The sequence below is a fragment of the Monodelphis domestica genome, chromosome 5 (assembly GCF_027887165.1).
Source record: "Monodelphis domestica isolate mMonDom1 chromosome 5, mMonDom1.pri, whole genome shotgun sequence".
In the NCBI taxonomy this organism is placed as follows: domain Eukaryota; kingdom Metazoa; phylum Chordata; class Mammalia; order Didelphimorphia; family Didelphidae; genus Monodelphis; species Monodelphis domestica.
Genome location: NC_077231.1, coordinates 186,680,458 through 186,699,338, shown reverse-complemented (window position 1 = coordinate 186,699,338; position 18,881 = coordinate 186,680,458). Strand labels below are relative to the sequence as shown.

The 18,881-nt window shown below is 35.4% G+C and overlaps 1 protein-coding gene across 10 annotated transcripts in view; it reads left to right on the top strand.

The window, feature by feature from the left end:
• Positions 1-18,881, top strand: part of LOC100014841 (ankyrin repeat domain-containing protein 7-like) — a 55,570-nt gene that overhangs the window by 19,667 nt on the left and 17,022 nt on the right. For 3 of the 10 annotated variants that reach the window (XR_008912274.1, XR_008912275.1, XR_008912276.1), the window contains exons 8-9: positions 9,990-10,062; positions 18,187-18,248. Coding sequence is in view for 3 of the 10 variants with exons in the window: in XM_007504196.3 (XP_007504258.1) it covers positions 18,187-18,248 (62 nt within the window). In the remaining 7 variants the exon portion in view is untranslated. Of the gene's footprint in view, positions 1-9,989; positions 10,063-12,992; positions 13,080-18,186; positions 18,249-18,881 lie in introns of all 10 variants that reach the window. The other 7 variants (XM_007504196.3, XM_007504195.3, XM_056799603.1 and 4 more) reach the window with 3 other exon arrangements.

Genomic DNA, 18,881 nt, shown 5'->3' with positions numbered 1-18,881 from the left:
ATATCATTTAAACTCTCATCCTCTTTTTATTCATCTCTACAATGGCAGAATTCAAATTAGATATGATTCTGTGAAATCATTCTTTAACTTGACAAGCAGTGATTGCTGATTATTTGATAGATAGCCTTTAAAAATTTAATATACATGTGGATTTAAAACTACATTGATTTTTTCAAACATTTAGGGAGATTTTAGCTATCTGTACTTTCTGCCAAAATTAACTAGAGGACTGTGCAGTTCTTCAGTGTATATGAAAAGCTTGAATAACCAATTCTGATTATATAGTGAAAATTCAAGATAATGTCATTGGAGGAGGAGTGGGGAGAGAATAATTAAATAAAATGTTCTCAGTTGTCATCAAAGTTCATAGCCCCATACTTGTATTTGGTTAAATGGATTTTTATATTAAAAATATTGTAAATATCCAAAAAGTTGATATGTTCTAAGCTGAATTTCCTACATGTCTATATTACAATTATCACTTATATGCATGATAGCTTTGTAAAAGTGCTGATAGATGTTATATATTCTGTAGAAATTAATTTTAATTCAATATAGTTTGAGTGAAATGCATTTTATTTTAGTTCTTTGATATTTTGTAATTTATATGTGGTATTCATAGCCACTCATTATTTAGATTATTTGATTTAAAAGAACTGTTCATTCCTCCTGGAATGGGGAACTGTGCCAAATAGATGATTTATATTTTTCCTAATAAAGATAAATACTTTAAAAGTATTAATATTCATATCCATGATATTCATGGAGGGGAACAAAAGCCAGTTTAATTGTATTGGTTTATATATATATATATATTTATTTTTTTTATTTTTTAATTTTTTTTACTTTTTAACTTGCTCTTTTTGTAGTTGCAAGAAATGACTTCCTCTGTACAACAGCAATTAATAAGTAATTAGTAGTTTTAGTATTGTGCTAGTTGATTATGAAACTGTTAGGGTCCGGGTTTTTGCCCACCACCAAGGAAGACCTGTAGACAATGCAATCAAGCTAGAGGGTCATTCATTGTACTGGCGCGCACCAGTGGAAACTCAGCCCAGAGAGTTCCCAGTTCCCTCCTGAAGGCTGGGCCTTAAATACCCTCCAGCATGTATGGCCCCCCTTCCAGTCCTTTATCTGTTACATATTATTCTTGGAACCTTGACATTTTTATGTTACTGGGGTCTTCTTGGCCTCTAAATTCTTATCTGGTACCCACTGCAGCTGGGATCTTGGCATATTTTTGGTTCTGAACTTCCAAGGCCAGGCCGTTTCCTGCTCAGGCCTCCCTCATTTCCTACTTCTTTTTCTCTTAGGGGGCAGAGGGAAGGCCTGCCCACTGAGGCAGGTTGTAGCCCTCAGCCTGGGGCTCGATGGTGGCTAGGGGTTGGTATTGCTGTCGGAGGGCCAACACCTGGATGCCGGTCTTTCAAACCAAACAAGGCAGTTAAAAATTCAGGGGCCAAATGTTAAGAGCAGGACTAAGATTATAAGGGGTCCTATAAGGGACGTGACTTGGGTAGTGAGCCAGGGAGAAGAGCTAAAAAGGTGGGCGTACCAGGGGCCAGCATCTTCTCTCTCCTATGTGTGGTGTCATGTATTCTTTTTTCAAGCTGTCTCCCCACTGCCACAGGGGAACCACACAGCCTTCAGGTGGGCCAGAATCTCAGGCCCCACCTGGTTCAGTGCCCCCTGTGGTCCTATCTCCTCCCCTCTCCAAGTATCTAAGGGACAAAGGGCAAAGGTCCAAATTTTCTGTAGTTCCTTCTGTGCTGAGAATGAGTGTAGAGCTGTCCCTGCCTATGGTCAGGAGAGAGGGGGAGGGGAATAAGAGTGGGAGGGAGATGCTGCAGACACAGGGTCTTTTAGGGGCATGTTCTCAGTGAATTCCAGGGTCCCAGGTCGGTGGAGAACTGCTTGGAGATCTAAAGGATGTCCAGCCACTGCTTCCCCAAATGGGAAGACAGGCCACAAGGGGGAGAGTCAGCCCCTAAGGTAGAAGTGTACTGGGGCAAATACTAGAATAGCAGATAGGAACATAACATTAGTACAGCAATATTGAACATCACACATTTACATTTGGGTATCTTAGCCAACAGACTTCATCCTCAGGAATAGATACCTTTAGGAAATCAGATTCCTGAGTTGTTGGAAGAGCTGGTATGTGATGTCTCTGTTAAAGAATATACCTTTGCAAAGCACACATTAACTATAAACATCTATAAACACTTGAGTAACAGTATCTTACAGATGTATTCTTTTACCCCAGATTCTGGGGAAAATTCAAGAAAGCTTCAAGCTATTCCAAGCTCAAGATCCAAACTTCAATTAAGGCTGCAAATACAAGCCATCAATTAATAAACTTCACCTACTTCTCAAAGTATGTTCCTAACAATTTGAGAATTCCCAATTATTAGGGTTGTTTGAGGGAATGGAAACTTTAATATCACAATTTGCATCATGTGCTGATCGTGGGGTATCGTCACCAAGGAAAATATTTCCTCAGGTCCCAAAGGACCCAGTAAGTGGCTTCACATGCAGGTAATTAATAGACTAGATGGTCAGAAGAGGTCCATTCCCAGATGAGACCAGGGCATTCTCTGTCCGTGGTGTACTTTGTCACCATTAAATCCCAGAAGCCTTCTTTTGCTTTAAAAGACAAGTCTCATCCACTTCAGCTGAGAGAAATTCTGCTTATCAGAAGTCCAGAAACAAATCTCCATACCCTCAAACAAGCCTTTGATATCTCTACAAGGCTGATCACTCAATTATTCTCATGTATTTTGTCAATTTACACATCACACTTTAGTCACAAAACCTGAAATAAAGAACATGAGTGCTGAATTAAGTAGCTCCATAGTAATATAAATCAGGGCTGTATCATCTCCTGGACCTAGTCCATCTGAAAGACTAAGACAAGGCCATGCAGGAATCACTTCAGGGTAACTGTCCAGAGAAATTAAAGAATCATGTGTGATTTTCTCACAACACATACATTACTTTTATATATTTTCCCTAAGTTAAAGATCCAATTATGAGAGCAGAACATTTATCTGTTCTCTTTCTCTCTCTCTTTTTCTTCCTTCAAAACCCTCTGCTTAAAAAGCAGAACACAACTTCCATTCTTCCTTTATAACCCCACATACTAAAGCTTTATGGACTTTAGATCAAAGTCTCTTTCTTCCGAATTCAAACCCAACATACCTCCCCCCACCTTCTCTGACATGCTGTTACCATCATAAGGCAAACCACTATCCAACACACCTCTCCTAAGGCAAACAACTATAAATTTTAGATCATAATACAAATTGGTAAACTGAGGTAACCACTGAGTATTGAACAAAATCTATGACACAGGTTTACAATGAGCTTTTGTTTACATCCAAACAATACTTAAACACACATTTTAGCAGCAACTCACATAACAATTGTAAAATTCTGAGCAAGCATTTTTCACATATATACCATTTTTAATATCCTACCCACTCTGTGGCTACTATTTGCAACAAATATATTTATACAGGTCAAAAATGTAATCCAAGTATCACCCAACAAATCCCCAGAACTCATATGTGGTAACTTATCAATTACATATCCCTCAACTCATTTTATCACTCTGGACCTGGAATGTTTGCATTAGGATTCCACAGCTCCAAACAAGCTTCTTGGTCAGACAGGGCTGGCAATATTTGCTTGCTTGATCACCTTAAAACCTCCAAAATATACAATTAAAATATACCCATCTTTAAGTTCTATCACACAGTGATTGTCAACCTTTTGAGGTCCCTAATTCAGTCCCTAAGTATCAGTGTGGAACAATTATAAGCACGTTTTTCTCCTTCCTGTGTGCAAGGAAGGGGTTAATAGCTTCTGAGCAATTTATCCTAAGGCTGCTTGGCTTGATTTAGATTTTATTACTTAGCAACCTTGGTCCATCCTTCTTTAACCAGTGAGCTCACTATAATGTGAAAGTTTGAATGTATCAAACTCCCTCCATAATAATTTATTCTCAGTGGATTTCAGTTTGAACTCCACGCTTCCAAATTACTCTGATTAAGTCCTTTAGCAATGTTTCAGTGTAACCAAACTGAAGTGCAAGAATTTACCTGTATTTCTCTCAAACCTGTCTAAAGTAGAATAGAACCTCCAGTTTAGTTTCTTTCTAGCTCAAAACATTGCCACATTCCTAATTTAAGTCCATCAACATTATTACAATTTATAATTTGTTATATCTATTTCATACTAGATTTCATAGTATCATTAGTACTTCTATTCATTACTCTTATTGAAATGGAGCACTTCATAAAATGAATCCAGACACCCCAAAATTCAATTATTAACTTATATAGATAGGTTATAAGATATGAAGTTATTTCCTTTCACATGTACTTAACCACTTTTCCCTAGTTAGCTACATGTTACCTGGCATTCCAGCCTGACCTCTTTGATATATCTGAAGCTAGACTGTATTTAATCCTCATGACAAGCCCTCTTCATTTCAGGGCTGGTTAAATTTGTCTTGTTAAGGACATACAGTTTGTATATCATATACCCTTAACCTATTTAGGTGGAAAACTTAATTCTCTTCATAATACAAATGCATACATATTTTGCATTCACTCAGCATTACTAATTTCCAGCATTTGGTATCTGAATACATGTTCATCTCTAGATTACAAATTCCTTTCTATGCATTTTGCACATTTTTTTAAAAAAACAGTTCCTATAACCTTAGTCAAAGACAACACCGTTTAGAAATTCTTTTACAAAATACCAAAATTCTTAACACATATCATGAAATCCCATGCACAGATTAACCACTTTAAAATTTTGTGTGTCATATAATTTCTTGCTGCTAGTTCTGACAGCACATACATTAAAATAAGTCTGATCTGAAAAATTTCCAAGTTTGAATTCTAGAATAAGTTCCTTTCAACAACATAACAACTTTTTCTGGATGACTTTTACATCTAAAAGTAGCCAGTACAATTTCTGTCCTAATAGAATAAAACATTTCCTCTCTGTGTCAGACTGGCTATCAATCACATTTAGACAATTCTCAAATTCACTGAAACCATTATGCAGTGCAAGATCTAACAAAACAAACCTCTAACCATGAGTTTTTGTGCTTAATAAAAATCTGGCTAACATTCACATTTACCCCCAATACATTACATTTGTACCATATCAAAATCATTAGCAATCCTCCCAAGTTGCATGCACCAACCCTTCGAATTAGTTTTAAGTGAAAATTGCTAACTGTTGAGTAAAAATCTCCCCTTCTGTTCTGGATTTTTCTCTTTTTCACTCCCTTGGGGGCCCATCCAAAGGAAGAAAGAGGAAAAAAATAAATGAACAGGTAATTGCTTTTGTCCTCTGTTGAGGATTTTTGGAAGTTTAATCTTGAATCTCCCCCATTTTTACATAGAGATGAGACTGTGACAGAAACATACAACTGTGTGGCAAGCATGCTTTGAAAGGAAAAAAAAAATCAGTGTTTTAGTATCCATTCTTAAGAAGAAATATTTGCAGGGAGAAAATTCATTAAATCAGTTTCAGTGTAATGCTCCTTTAAGTGTCTCAGGGAAGGAACTTCTAAATTCCCTCCCACATGGACTTTACTCCTTCATAGCCTTCCTGGTTGGAATGCAGGCAGAGGGAGCAGGGGAACAGCCACTGCAAAGTTAATTCCCCTTTGTGACACTGCATAAACCTTAAAGCAAGCTGTTTGGCAAGTAGGCCAATTATCTATTGTTGAGACCAAGAAGTTGAAATTAATAATTACAAGCACTCCTTCCCTGTGTGTAAGGAAAGAGTTAACAACTGCTGAGCAATGTATCTCAAGACATTGGCCAGGTTACTTATCAACTTTATCCCTTCCGTCTTTAACCAGTGAAGAATCCTGATACCAGTGACTGCTTGTCACTGGCCGGTTGCACGGTCCCTCCCTTGTGGCCAAAAAACCCTCAGTGTGCCTAAAAACATCACCTAGGGCTATAAGAGCCACCTAGGGCTATAAAAATCACCTAGAGATCACAGGGCGCCCATCAGTCTCTCTTAGGGGTGCAATATCTTCCCAAAAGGGACTCTAACCCCTTTCCCTTTAAGCTAGCAACCTGACGGAGACTTGAACTCTGTTTAACAGAGACACGATCTCTGTTCTCAGGGTACTCAAACTGCCTGAAAGTTCCAATCTCAGGGGACTCAAATTGCCTGAAAGTTCCAAGTTTGGTACGTACCCTGGACCATATTCCTTCCCCACCACACAGACAGATCTCAAACGCTTCCTCTGAACCACACACATACACTCTCACACTCCACTCGGCTCACCTGAAGGTCCAGTCCAAGGCAGTGCCTTTGGCCCTTCTGTCAAGGGGTTCCATAGTGGGGACGAGCTGGATGAGCCTCCATATGTTAGGGTCCGGGTTTTTGCCCACCACCAAGGAAGACCAGTAGACAATGCAATCAAGCAAGAGGGTTGTTTATTGTACTGGTGTGCACCAGTGGAAACTCAGCCCAGAGAGTTCCCAGTTCCCTCCTGAAGGCTGGGCCTTAAATACCCTCCAGCATGTATGGCCCCCCCTTCCAGTCCTTTATCTGTTACATACCATTGTTGGAACGTTGCCGACATGTATGGCTCCCCTCAGCCCTTATCTGTTACATACTATTCTTGGAACCTTGACATTTTTATGTTACTGGGGTCTTCTTGGCCTCTAAGTTCTTATCTGGTACCCATTGCAGCTGGGATCTTGGCATATTTGTGGTTCTGAACTTCCAAGGCCAGGCCGTTTACTGCTCAGGCCTCCCTCAAAACAAGGTTGGATGTAATTAAATAGGACCATACCATTAGTGGATTGCTAATATGGACAGTGATTTCATGTCTTTGAAGAGATATTTCAGTTGGAAGGTTGGTATATAAACTTTTGAAATAAGGAAGTAAAGTCTAGTGAGAAAATCAGTTGACACCATCTTATTAAGGTTTTCATATCTTTTTATTTTCTTTTAAGTACATTCATAATTAGTAAACCAAATAGACTGTACTATGCTTTTAGAATACAACTGCTTGTTTTTATATTTTGTTCTGATTTCATTGTTTCATCTATCCCTTTCATGCCTATATGTAAATGGATACAGAATTACAGGAATCTAATGCAGACATCAAGAACAAGAATTTCAGGGAAAGGAAACTCTGTGAAATAACCAAAGAAAAATGTTTAACCAAGGTTTAAGGTTTCTGCTTTAGTTCAAATTTTATCTTTGGTTTTTGTTGTTGCTTTTGCTTTTTTTTTTGTTTAGCCTAATTATTATATAGAACAAAATAGGATGGAACCCATTATATTGAAGTTTTCTTTGTTGCATGCCATAAGAAAGGAGTGTACTGTTTTTGTACTTGATAAGTTTTGAACATTTATTTAGAATGTATTAGAGATGATTTAGAAAAAAATGATAGAATCTGTTTAGCATTATTACTGTTTTTATTAACCTTAAGAATTTGAAATGTTCATCTAAAATATAAGGATTTTTGAAATTTCCATTTATAAAAGTACTTTGTAATGGTAGCCTTTTGTATTGCTTAGTATTGGATTGATTGAATTCTACTCTATATTTATTTTGATATTATACTTATTAAATATCATAATTCCACTCATATTTAAGAGCACAACCTAATCAAATGTGTATAGAACATATTTTATTTTGCTTTTCTCTGAGCCCAATTCAAGTTAACTGATTATGTACCACAAAAAGGGAAGGAATATCAAACTGCTCCTACTCTGATCTTTAATTAAACCTATCTTATTTTGAGGGTCATGATGTAATTGCTAACCATTCCAAAGTTTTGTTAAAATCATTATATAGTATCTGTTGGGTACTTTCTGATTCTTACCAAATGAATGGGACTTGGGTTGCTAGAGAATCTTTCCAATAGGAGGCTCTGAAGAGGCTGCAATGGACAAGTTCATGAAGCATGATTCTTCTGTATCACTTGATCCTATCAATTTCCCAGTTGGAAATGGTAGTTGGTAGACTCAAAGATGCATTCTCCCCCATCCTTATGCTGAAAACTCAAGGCAGAGCCCCAGGGCAAAGCAATTTACTTTGTGCCTGATATGATCAACCCCAGAGTGAGACCAAAAGGCTACATACACCTAAGCCTGAGGCTAGAATTTGAACTATCAGAAGTCCCAAGGGTTAATCTAAACAGCATTGGGAGGTGGCTATTAGAACTCCCAGCCCTCAGGCCATCATACCATCTTGGAAGAACTGACATTGGCAGAAAACTAGAAATGAAGCTGAGGGTAGCATCAAGGAAGAACTAAAGTTTAAGAGGATTCCCTAATCTCCCAGAGAATAAATACCTATAAAAAGGTTAGAAAAATGAGCAGACAACAAAAAAAGCATCTAACTATTGAGAATTTTATGGTGACAAAGAGTAAGGTTCAGACATAGAAGGGGCCAGTGAAAACAAACAGATGCAAAGTCCAAAAGAAAAATAAGAATTGGACTCATATCCTAGAAGAAAGACTTCAAAAACCAAGTAAGAGGGGCAGAGTAAAAATGGGGAAGAGAAATGAAAACAATGCAAAAGGAAATGAAAATGGTGGCACAAAAGCTGATGTAGGAAAATAAGGCCTTGAAAATTAGAATTGAGTGACTAGAAGCTGATAATTTCATGAGAGATCAAGAAACAATAAAATAAAATCAAGATAATTAAAAAAAGAAGAAAACATGAAATATCTCATTTAACTTATTTAAACCTTTATAAAGAGGTGGGGGGGATTGATAAAAAACAAAATATTGGTATGGAGGAACAGAATGAAAGGGAATTGAGCAGAATCAAAAGGGGAAAATAAGATGGAGGGCAATACACAGGTAGTAATCATAACTGTGAATGTGAATGGAATGAACTCGCCCATAAAACAGAAGTGGAGAGCAGAGTAGAGTAGATTAAAAACCAGAATCCTACTATATTTGTTTACAAGAAACACATTTTAGACAGCATGATCCACACAGATTAAAGGTAAATCACCTGAGCAGAATTCATTGTGCATCATCTAAAGTAAAAAACAAAACAAAAACAAAAACAAAAAAACCCAGGAGTAGTAATCATGTTATCTGACAAAGCTATCAAAAAAAAATTGATTAAAAAGATATAAGGAAGGAAATTGCATCTTGCTAAAAGGTACTAGAGTGAAATCCCCTGATAACAGGACAGTGATTGTACAGAAGTGTAAGAAAGAGACAAAAACCAATCATTTCACTTCTTGTACACATGAGAATCAGACAAATGTTTTGAGTAATCCTCAGTGATTTTTCTCCTCCTATGTGATTCATGGAAGTCTTCTATAAGGAGACAAGTCATAATGTAGGTCTTGAAAACAGTGTTACGCAATGAATGTTTGCAGATAGGCAAACAGACATTCAAAATCAAGAAGACACCATGAACATCTCTAAATTATTTTGCAAATAGGTTCTACTCTGTTATATAATATTATTTGACTGAGTTTCACTAAGATTATATTGCATTGAGTGTTTTTTTTAATTTTAAATGAGTATGCTTTTCTGAAATTGGAATGTATTTCCTACTTGTATCTAGAATTGAAATCTGTTGAAGGTAACTTCCAGAAAGAGCAGACTCACTGTGAAATTGTTTGGCAGAACACTTAAGTAAGGAAGGTACAGAAAGTACTGACATGGTACACATACACTGAGTTTTTTGTGATTTCATGATTTATGATGTCCCATTGTCCTGACTTGTTAACTTTAGAGAAATATAAGGCTAGGAAGTGAGATCATTCTGGATGATAGACTCACAGATAGCTTCCACAACAGTATTTTCTTTCCTGCCTAATTGAATCATGGGATAGGCATAATTTCCATACTTTGCTCTATTAAGTCATCTTTTGTAGTGTAAAACACCTGGCAACAAGTCAAAAGCTTTTTTGGCGATTCTCTTCCGGAAATAAAGTTAAGTATTTTTGTTCTCTTAAAAGATTTTCTGATAAACTTGGGTCTGATGATTCTTGGCCAATCCCAGATGAAGAAGAATTAGATTTTAGTACTCAGGTAAAGTATCCTTCTGAAATACTTTTCTAGGTAGCTATGTTCTCACCCTTTCTAGCTTCCTTTTGTTTTATTTTCTCATTAGAATTTAAATTACTTGAGGTTGGGGGAGGGGGAGGGATTGTTTTTCCTCTTGCTTTTATTTGTATTCCCAGCACAACTCTGCCTGACATGAACTAAGTACTTAATAAATATTTTTTTCTAAGCCTTAGGGATTTGTGATCCCAGTACTGATTACAATTTATTGCAGTATGATTTATAAAGGTTCTGTTTAAAATCTCTGCCTTAAAATGTTTTTAATAGTTTATCTTCACCCTAATTTATGTTCATATAAGTTCTGTGTGATAATGAAATATATTTATATAATGTCCTTGTTCAGAGGATCCCAAGAGACTAGAACTACACTTTGGGGGCATAAGTGCAACACAAGACTTCAGGTTTAAAGGCCAGCAATGAAAATATGCAAATGAAAGCACTGGGAGCTTTTTACAAAGGTGGAGTGAACAAGACCAATGAAGACCTAAGTAGGCTACTAGCCCCTCCACAAACTTGCAGCCTTGTGACTCTCATTTCTCTCCTCTGTATAGCTGAGAATGTGTTGCATTGCCAATGTGTAAGTGAAAATGAGGTTATTAAAATCAGAAAATGCTTAGTCACAAAAGTTAAACAGATGAATGTTGAAGATTGACAGCATATATTTCTGCAATTAACCAACTTAATTTACATACTAGTTTAAAATATTTTTCCAACACTTTAATATCCTTTTAATTTTAGAAACAAAGTTTTCTTGTACAGATTTCATTCTATAACTAAACCTATTGATTTTGTTTCCATTGAGTCTTTCTTTGATAAAAGTATCTTCTATAGTAGGTAAAAAGAATTTTATTCCATTTATTATCACTCTTAATTTTAAACAATTAAATTAATAATGTAGTTAGTATTTATTATAGTGTTTAGAATGAGGTATAAATCTAAAACCTTACTTTCTACTGCTTGTCTACAGAAATCCTAAGCACCACAGAAATTTTATTACTCTTCTGGTTGTGCCTTACACTTTTCAACCTTCATGCCTTTTCTCATATAGTTCCTGGTTCTTAAAATATCTTTTCCCATCATTTAATTTTTGACACTGTAAATTAATGTGTCAGAGCATACTTCTTCCAAGAAATCTTTCTTGATCCATTTATCCCTTCCTTTATGGAAGTGAGCTCTCCTTCATCTGATATTCATAATATTTTACGTTGCTTCACACTACCTATATTCATCACACAGTGCTTAATATTGTAGTTATTTCTTTAAGTATCTTATACCTCCTTGGGGATAGAACATCTCTTTTGGGCAACCATTGAATCAAGTAACTTCTTCATAAAATAGCAGTTGTATCGCTTTTTTTTTTTGTTTACTCTTTCCAAGTGAAAAGGAATTATAAGTAATGGACTATATATAATTGATAATAATAATAATAGGTAGCACTATATTGCACTTACTATGTGTCAGGTATTGTGCTAAGCATTTAAAAACTATCATTTCATTTGATAACTGCTGTTATCCCCATTTTTTCAAACAAAGAAACTGAAACAACTGAGGCTAAGTGTTTTGCCTAAGATTCACACAGTTAGTGTCTGAAGCAAGATTTGAATTCAGATCTTCCTGACTACAGACCTGATGCTCTATCCACAATTGTTTCTGAGATAACCATCTCCTTCTTTTATAGAACATGCTGTGTTGTAGTTGATAGGTACTTTTAGGTTATGATACATTCTTGTGAATATTATGTTCCAGTTTCATAGCCTCTTGCCTTAAACAGCCCTTAAGAAGTCGCTTTGGTTCTGACTAGAATTTAGCACTTGTTATATATGCCTCTGACAGCTTGTAGTACGGAAGGGCAGTACAATGAGGTGGCAATGAGTTAGGGCACTACAAAGGAGAGCAGAGATGGAAGGATCTAGTGAGTGTTTTTCAGGATGAGGGAGACCTGGACATGTTTGTAGGCAATAAGGAATGAGCTAATAGAGTGGGAGAGATGAAAAATGAGTGATAAGAATTGGTATGACAGAGGGGAAAATCTTTTGGAGGAGATGGAATTGCCTAAGCAAGTATGATGGCTTAGGCTTGGTAAGGAGTAAGGATACTTTATCATGTGACACAGAGGTGAAGGAATGGTCTCAGAATGTGTCTGAGTGATAAGAAAGGGAGAAAAGGAGGGAGAAGAGGGAGCTCATGGCCGATGGCCTCAATTGTTTTTTTCTGTAATCTCTGAGGCAAGCTGAAGTGAAAACAAAAGGGAGCCAGGCATCATGGAATGTTTGAAAGGAGATGAAAAGGTGTCTAAGACTTACTGTGGAGAGTAGGATAGTGAATATGCAGTTAGTGGGTTACTGAAAAGCAGTAGAGATACAATAGAGCTTATATAACAAAGTTTTGGTGGTCCAGTCAGAATGGATACATGATTTTCTAATATTTAAGTGGTTTCTCATTTAATTTTATGTCTTAATGTATTGGATTTCCAAGAAATGGTGCACAAGTTTACCTAGACTGCCAACACCGCCCTCCTCCCCCCCCCCAAATATTAAGGAACTATGTTAAAGTTTCAGTTTTTATTTATTTTTTTTTGACCAGTGTAGATAATACTTGATTCTTGGTATTGATTCAAGAACAATAATGATGCATCATAAAATATCCACCATTATACTATACCTCCACAGCTTTTCTAGACCCAGATAGTTCCTAGGTGATGAAGCTCAGTCCTTAAACAGAAGAATTCAGACAACCCAACAGAGTTTGCAGTTTATGTTCAGTAAACATTCAGGAGTTCTAGTCTTTAGATGAAGACTTAAGAGACCTGAACTCAAGATTTCAGCTTTTTCTCATAAAATGAAGGCATTCAGGATCTTGTGTGAACTGAAACTTTAAACCTATATTTTTCATTCTAGAATCTTCTTGCTATCAAGAACATTTGACATCTTCCTAATGAAGATATCAAGCAGGGTGAGGGGACCCAGCAAAAAGACCTAGCAAAAGTGAGTCTGGCTCTAGTATTACCCCAGTTTCCCCAGCCTTGAGACAAATATCTTTAGTTTTAACAAAAAAAAGTAACTCAGGATTTCCTAAATGCATAAAGAAGATAAAACTAATGTGGACAGCTGAGTGGCTCAGTGGATTGAGAAATAGGCCTAGAGACCAGAGGTCCTAGGTTCAAATTTTACTTCAGATACTTCCTAGCTATGTGGCCCTGGGCAGGTCACTTGACCCCCATTGCCTAGTCTTTACCACTCTTCTGCCTTGGAACCAATACACAGTAATGATTCTAAGACAGAAGGTAGGGATTTTTAAAAAAAGATGAAACTAATAACTGAGAGACTCTCATTATTATAAGGAATAGTATAGATGAGATGGTACAAAGAATTACTAATTTCTAAAATAATATTTTTCAATGATATGACAGTACTGAAGCATATTTCTTGCATGGGGTTTTGGTGAACTAAATAGTTCTGGAGGTTTTATTGTATTTTCTATAAAGTAATTTCACTATATAACAATAGTAAATTTCAAAGAAATGTGGAATATTAAATGTAATATTTTATGAAAAATGATCCTCATTATACTCATTGGTTTTTTGTTTTGTTTTGTTTGTTTTTATTTTGTTTTGACAGAAACTTCCCAAGCTGAACTTAAAAAAAAAATAATAAATGCTTCCCAGCAAATGAGGAATATTAGTAAGCTATTTCAGGCATTTCCACTCATGTATTATTATTTGTTGCCTTGAAATGATATATTCTTTCATGGATTCTTTGTTTTTGATATAGTAGAGGAAAAGAGTAGCACTGTCAAAAGAGAACTTAGAAATTTTCCTGGGCACAATCAGATAGCAAAAAAAAAAAAAGTTAGATTCCCTTCTTAAGCCTTTATTCCAAACCCAGTAATCCTGACATCCTGTCAGTTCCTTACCTGGCACCTTTCAATACCTGTCCAAAAGATGGCTGTTTTTCTGGGGATTAATAAGGTAATACTATTCACTATGGTTCTTATTCTTATTTCTGTATTTGTTCACTCTCTGTCCTTTTCTCCCATGCTTATAATAATAACCACTTCATGAAAATGACAAGAATTCTAGAAATGGAAGCCCTCAACAATCCTATCTGTCAAGCTCATTGGGGACCACTTGGGTGGCAGTCCCAAAGGGATAAGAATTCAGACAGACTCAGGTGGACTGGGCAGTGACTTAGTTTATTGAATTGGGGTGCACAATTTAAAGGGAAAGTAACATAGGTTAAGGGTAAGCCTTTTGGTAAGTCTTTTGCAGGAACAATGATTGGCAATGATTTACAATATGGAAACAATGGATATAGATTGCCTTAGTGGTTCTAAGCAGTGTTTTCTATAGGATAATAAATCACAAGTAACATATCAATATATGACACAGCTTTGTATGGAATATTGTATGTTCTTTTCACAGAACTCATTTTATTTTCTTGGCTGAACATCTAGTGTTTTGGGGAGAGGGAAATGTTTGCTTTTCTCATGCTGTGGAGCAGATCATATGTCTTACTGCTTCTAAATTAATGGCTACCCAGAGGCCTTACTATCTGGGGTACACTGGACTTGTTTCCACAGCCTTGCTGAATGGAAAGCCCCTAACTTCCTAATTACCCAGCAGTTTTATGTTATAGGGTACATTGGACAGGGAAGCCCCTGATCTTTTTGTGCTGCTCCCACACCTATCAAAAGAAAACTCATGGAACTTTAAATATTAAAATCATAAATCATTGATGGATTCAGATAAGACACATTGGTAAGTAAATAAGAGAAAAGATAATTAGCAGACTATGAAAATGAAGTGGCAGAGGAGTAAGAAAGTGAGGAAGTGAAGAAATCAGAAGAGGAGGAGGAATTCAGTCAAGATGACCAGGATGATATAGATAGGGGAGATGAATTAGAGTATGTAGATACAGAGGAATAAGAATAAAGTCAAAGTGAAGATTTTGAAAATATGAAGGAAAAAGAGTTTGAATAATCAACATATTCTTTTCATACTATCAAGTATGATAGAAATGAAGCCAAATCTAAAATAAAGAAAGCAAGTAAACATTTCTATAGAATTCCCTGTGTCACTTATAATTGATATTTATGGAGACATAAATGAAAATGTATATGTCACTTCTCTCAAGGTAAAAAATAACTTTTTCATAGAAGTACAAGATTTAGATCTAGAATACATCTCAAAGCCTACCTAGTCCACTTAATTTTAAAGTTCTAAAACTTAGTTATTCTGCTCTCCTAGGTTCATCACAGCAAGAAGAATATGTGAAAAATATTTTAGACCACAATAACTATATTTTCTTTCAATCCAACTATCCACCATATATTTTACTAAAGTGTATAAAATTATTGAAAGTAGAACTTTTAGTTGATCTTAACCTAAAAAAAACTTTCCAATAATAATAGAATTATTGAGAGGGAAGGAACTTTGAATGTTTCAATTAGTCTATATTTGCTCTCATTTAAAATACATATGTGCTATCCCTAATATTCTATTTTTTAAAATAGTACAAAAACATTATTCCAGAATTTTTCATCATAATTTAGTAATTTTAACCTCAACAACTGTAAATCTTTGAAATGGAATTTCCTTTTTTGTGACCAATTTTAAGCTTTCCTCCTTTTGTTCTTCAGATTGACACTGATTCTCTAAGATAATAATTATCAAAAACAGAAGAACAAAATTCAAAACTTCAATACCCATTTTAGTATTATCCTTAATTTTCTATCCTGTTTCTAATAAACCTATTCTCCAAAACTTAACAATTTAAAGTCCTCTTTCAAGGACTTTATAATTTACACTGCATTGTAGACCTCTTATAAAATTGGGTGTGGGGGGAAGGTACCATCTCAAATTCCATAATTTTGTTTCCAGTTTTTCTATTATATTTTAATAACAGACATAAAAATCCCAAATATTAATAATTTAATTAATTTCAATTAAGTGCACATTTGTAAAATATACAGTATATGCAAGTCAATGTGTTATAAAGAATTCAGAAACAAACAAGACCTGGATCCAGTCCTCATGAACTTTATAATTTAATTGATATAAGACATTCACAAGTCACTTTAATTTACTAGCTTTTGAAAAATCCTTTGAAAAGTTAAAAATGTTATTAATCTACTTGAAGTATTTAGAATATTATTACTGTGATGAAACTAAAGTTAAACCTATTTCTTCTCCACGTATCTATGTTTCCATCAATCTGAATTAACCATCATTTCCTAAATGAATCCTGAGCCTAGGTGCCTCAGGGCCTTTCCTTTCCATTGTTTCCTGTATTTTTAGTATTCTCCTTCCTCTCTTCTTTGTCTTCTGAAATTTTGTCTTCCATCTTTCAAGCCTCAAATCAAACAACACCTATATAAAGTTTTCACTAATCCTTCTAAACCCTCATAGCTCATTTGCTCTCATATATTTCACAGTTTCTTCTCTCATATTTATATTAATACATATATCTTAGTAGACATTTATTATGTACCTACTATTTGCCAGGCAATATGCTAAGTGTCAGGGATATAAATATGAAAAAAAGACAGTCCATGCCTCCCAGATGCTTACAATCCAGTGGAGGAAATCAACATACAACATAAAAGAAAACCAAGAATCAGGGGTTACGGGAAAATTACCCGATCCTGAGACACAGTAGAGAAGTCAGCTAAGTCCCACATAGTGTAGCCAAGTGAGAAATGAGGAGTTGTCTGTGCCAAGACCCCTCTTTCAATGGAAGTTTTGAAATAAGTCTCTTCCCTTAAATCAGAACAGAGGGTAGTGATGAGATAGAGTACCAAGCTTTATGGAATCTTGCAGGATGATTAGAGTTTCCATTAAGATTCCTAGAGAATGGGGGAAAAGTCAAAGAAGTCACAAAGTAGTACAACCAGGCAAGAAATGAGAAGATATCTATACTGAGCTCCCTCCTTAAATGGCCCAATTCTCCCATCAGAGGGTATTTTCCCTATTTCATTATTACTGAAAAAAGGAGTTGTTCATTCATTCTTTTAATTTCCTCAGTTCCTAGTATTTGAATTTGTTGAAGTAAGAATTAAAATACTTAGCATATATGACGCTAAAAATTAAATTTCTACTTATGAAGAAGAGTTTTTCAACAAATCACACGTCTAAACTAAATGATTGGAAAATTTAATTTGTATGTTTTGCTTGTTAAATCTATCAACATCTATCATTATGATATGTTATACAGGTTTGCATTATGCATGCTAGCAATAGATTAAGGAAAGTTTTTTTGAGGACATTGTAAATTTTATTCTCATTAATTATAGGAAAAAATAATAGACACAGAAGAAGAAGAAAGGAAAGATGGAACATTGACAATAGAACTAGAGAACAAATATATTATGAAACTCCCAATATTCCCAGTGAACTTGAGGCTCACAGCACATCACAGAAGTGTGCTGTTAGAAGAAGTTAATTGTTGTTTTAACAGGACCTGTGATTCTGCCATTGTAAGAAATTCCCAATGAAGAGACTTCTACCAATGAATATTTGCAACTGTTCTCTAGCCTATATTCTTATGGAGTTGCCTGGGGCACTAAGAAGTTGAGTGTCCTGCCCCTAGTCCACAGCAATCTGTCAGCATTGGGACCTGAACCCTGGTCTCTCTAACTCCAAAGCTGGCCCTATATCCACTATGTCATGCCACTCTCTCTCAAGTGATAGAATGTGTTTACAAAACTTTTCTTTTGTAAATTGCCATTATAAAGTGATAAATTTGATGTGTTTGACCAACTATAAAATGTTAAATATAAACATTCTTTCCGTTCTTTCTCCTTTGAATCCAAAATATTGAGTTTGTTTGAGAAAACGGTTTTTGTTATGTTGTCTCATATAAAATTACCACTTTCCATCTGACTTCTTTCTTTGAAAGACCCTACTTTACCCATAATCCCTAAATCCAAATATTGCTCTTAATTATTTTTTTCTCTGAAATTTTTTTTCTGTTCTCATATTCATTTAGTTTCCACTGAGGTAATGATAACTAGACATATATTTGAAGAATTTTCATGTATTAGCAGCATATATTTTAATTACTAATGTGATTTTTTTCCATTTATATTTTACAGATATGATGTCAGCATTAGGATTAGAAGAGAAGGAAGATAGACAATCACCCAGGGATCCAAAGGTATTTTCTATAAAGTGATTTTGAAACTTCAGTATTAAGTGTGACTTTTAAAATTACATTTCAGATTTACTTATTTATTAATTAATTCCAGTGCATGTGTGGCATTAGAATTGCAGAATTTTAGAGCTGGAAGGGACCTGAAAATAATCTGGTTTAATCACTTCTTTAACATATGACGAAGCTGACTGCCATAGAGGCCATGGTTTCACAACAAATTAATAACAAAGTCAAAAATAGAATCCTATGCCACAGTCTTGGATCCAGCTGAGCCCATGACCAGGGGCTCCTTGGCAGGTGGAGCAACTAGGAGAAAATGAGAGAGGGAAGGCAGCTATATGTGTGTATGTACCTGGGGCCAGGCTCTGCATAGAATGCTCATGTTTAGCCTTTATTTTTATACCCATTTTCTTGGCATGCAGTTACATTATTCAACATACATGTTTGAGTAAAGATAATTGGATAATTGATACATTAACTTTTAACAATTTTTTTGATTAACATTCTGAGATCATTCTATACTTAAATTGTAACTATTGATTCTGACAGGATACACAAAGGTTTTACACAAGATAAATGATTTCATCACAGATGGCTTAATTGTCTCGTTAACCTATGAGGAGCTTTGAGTTTACA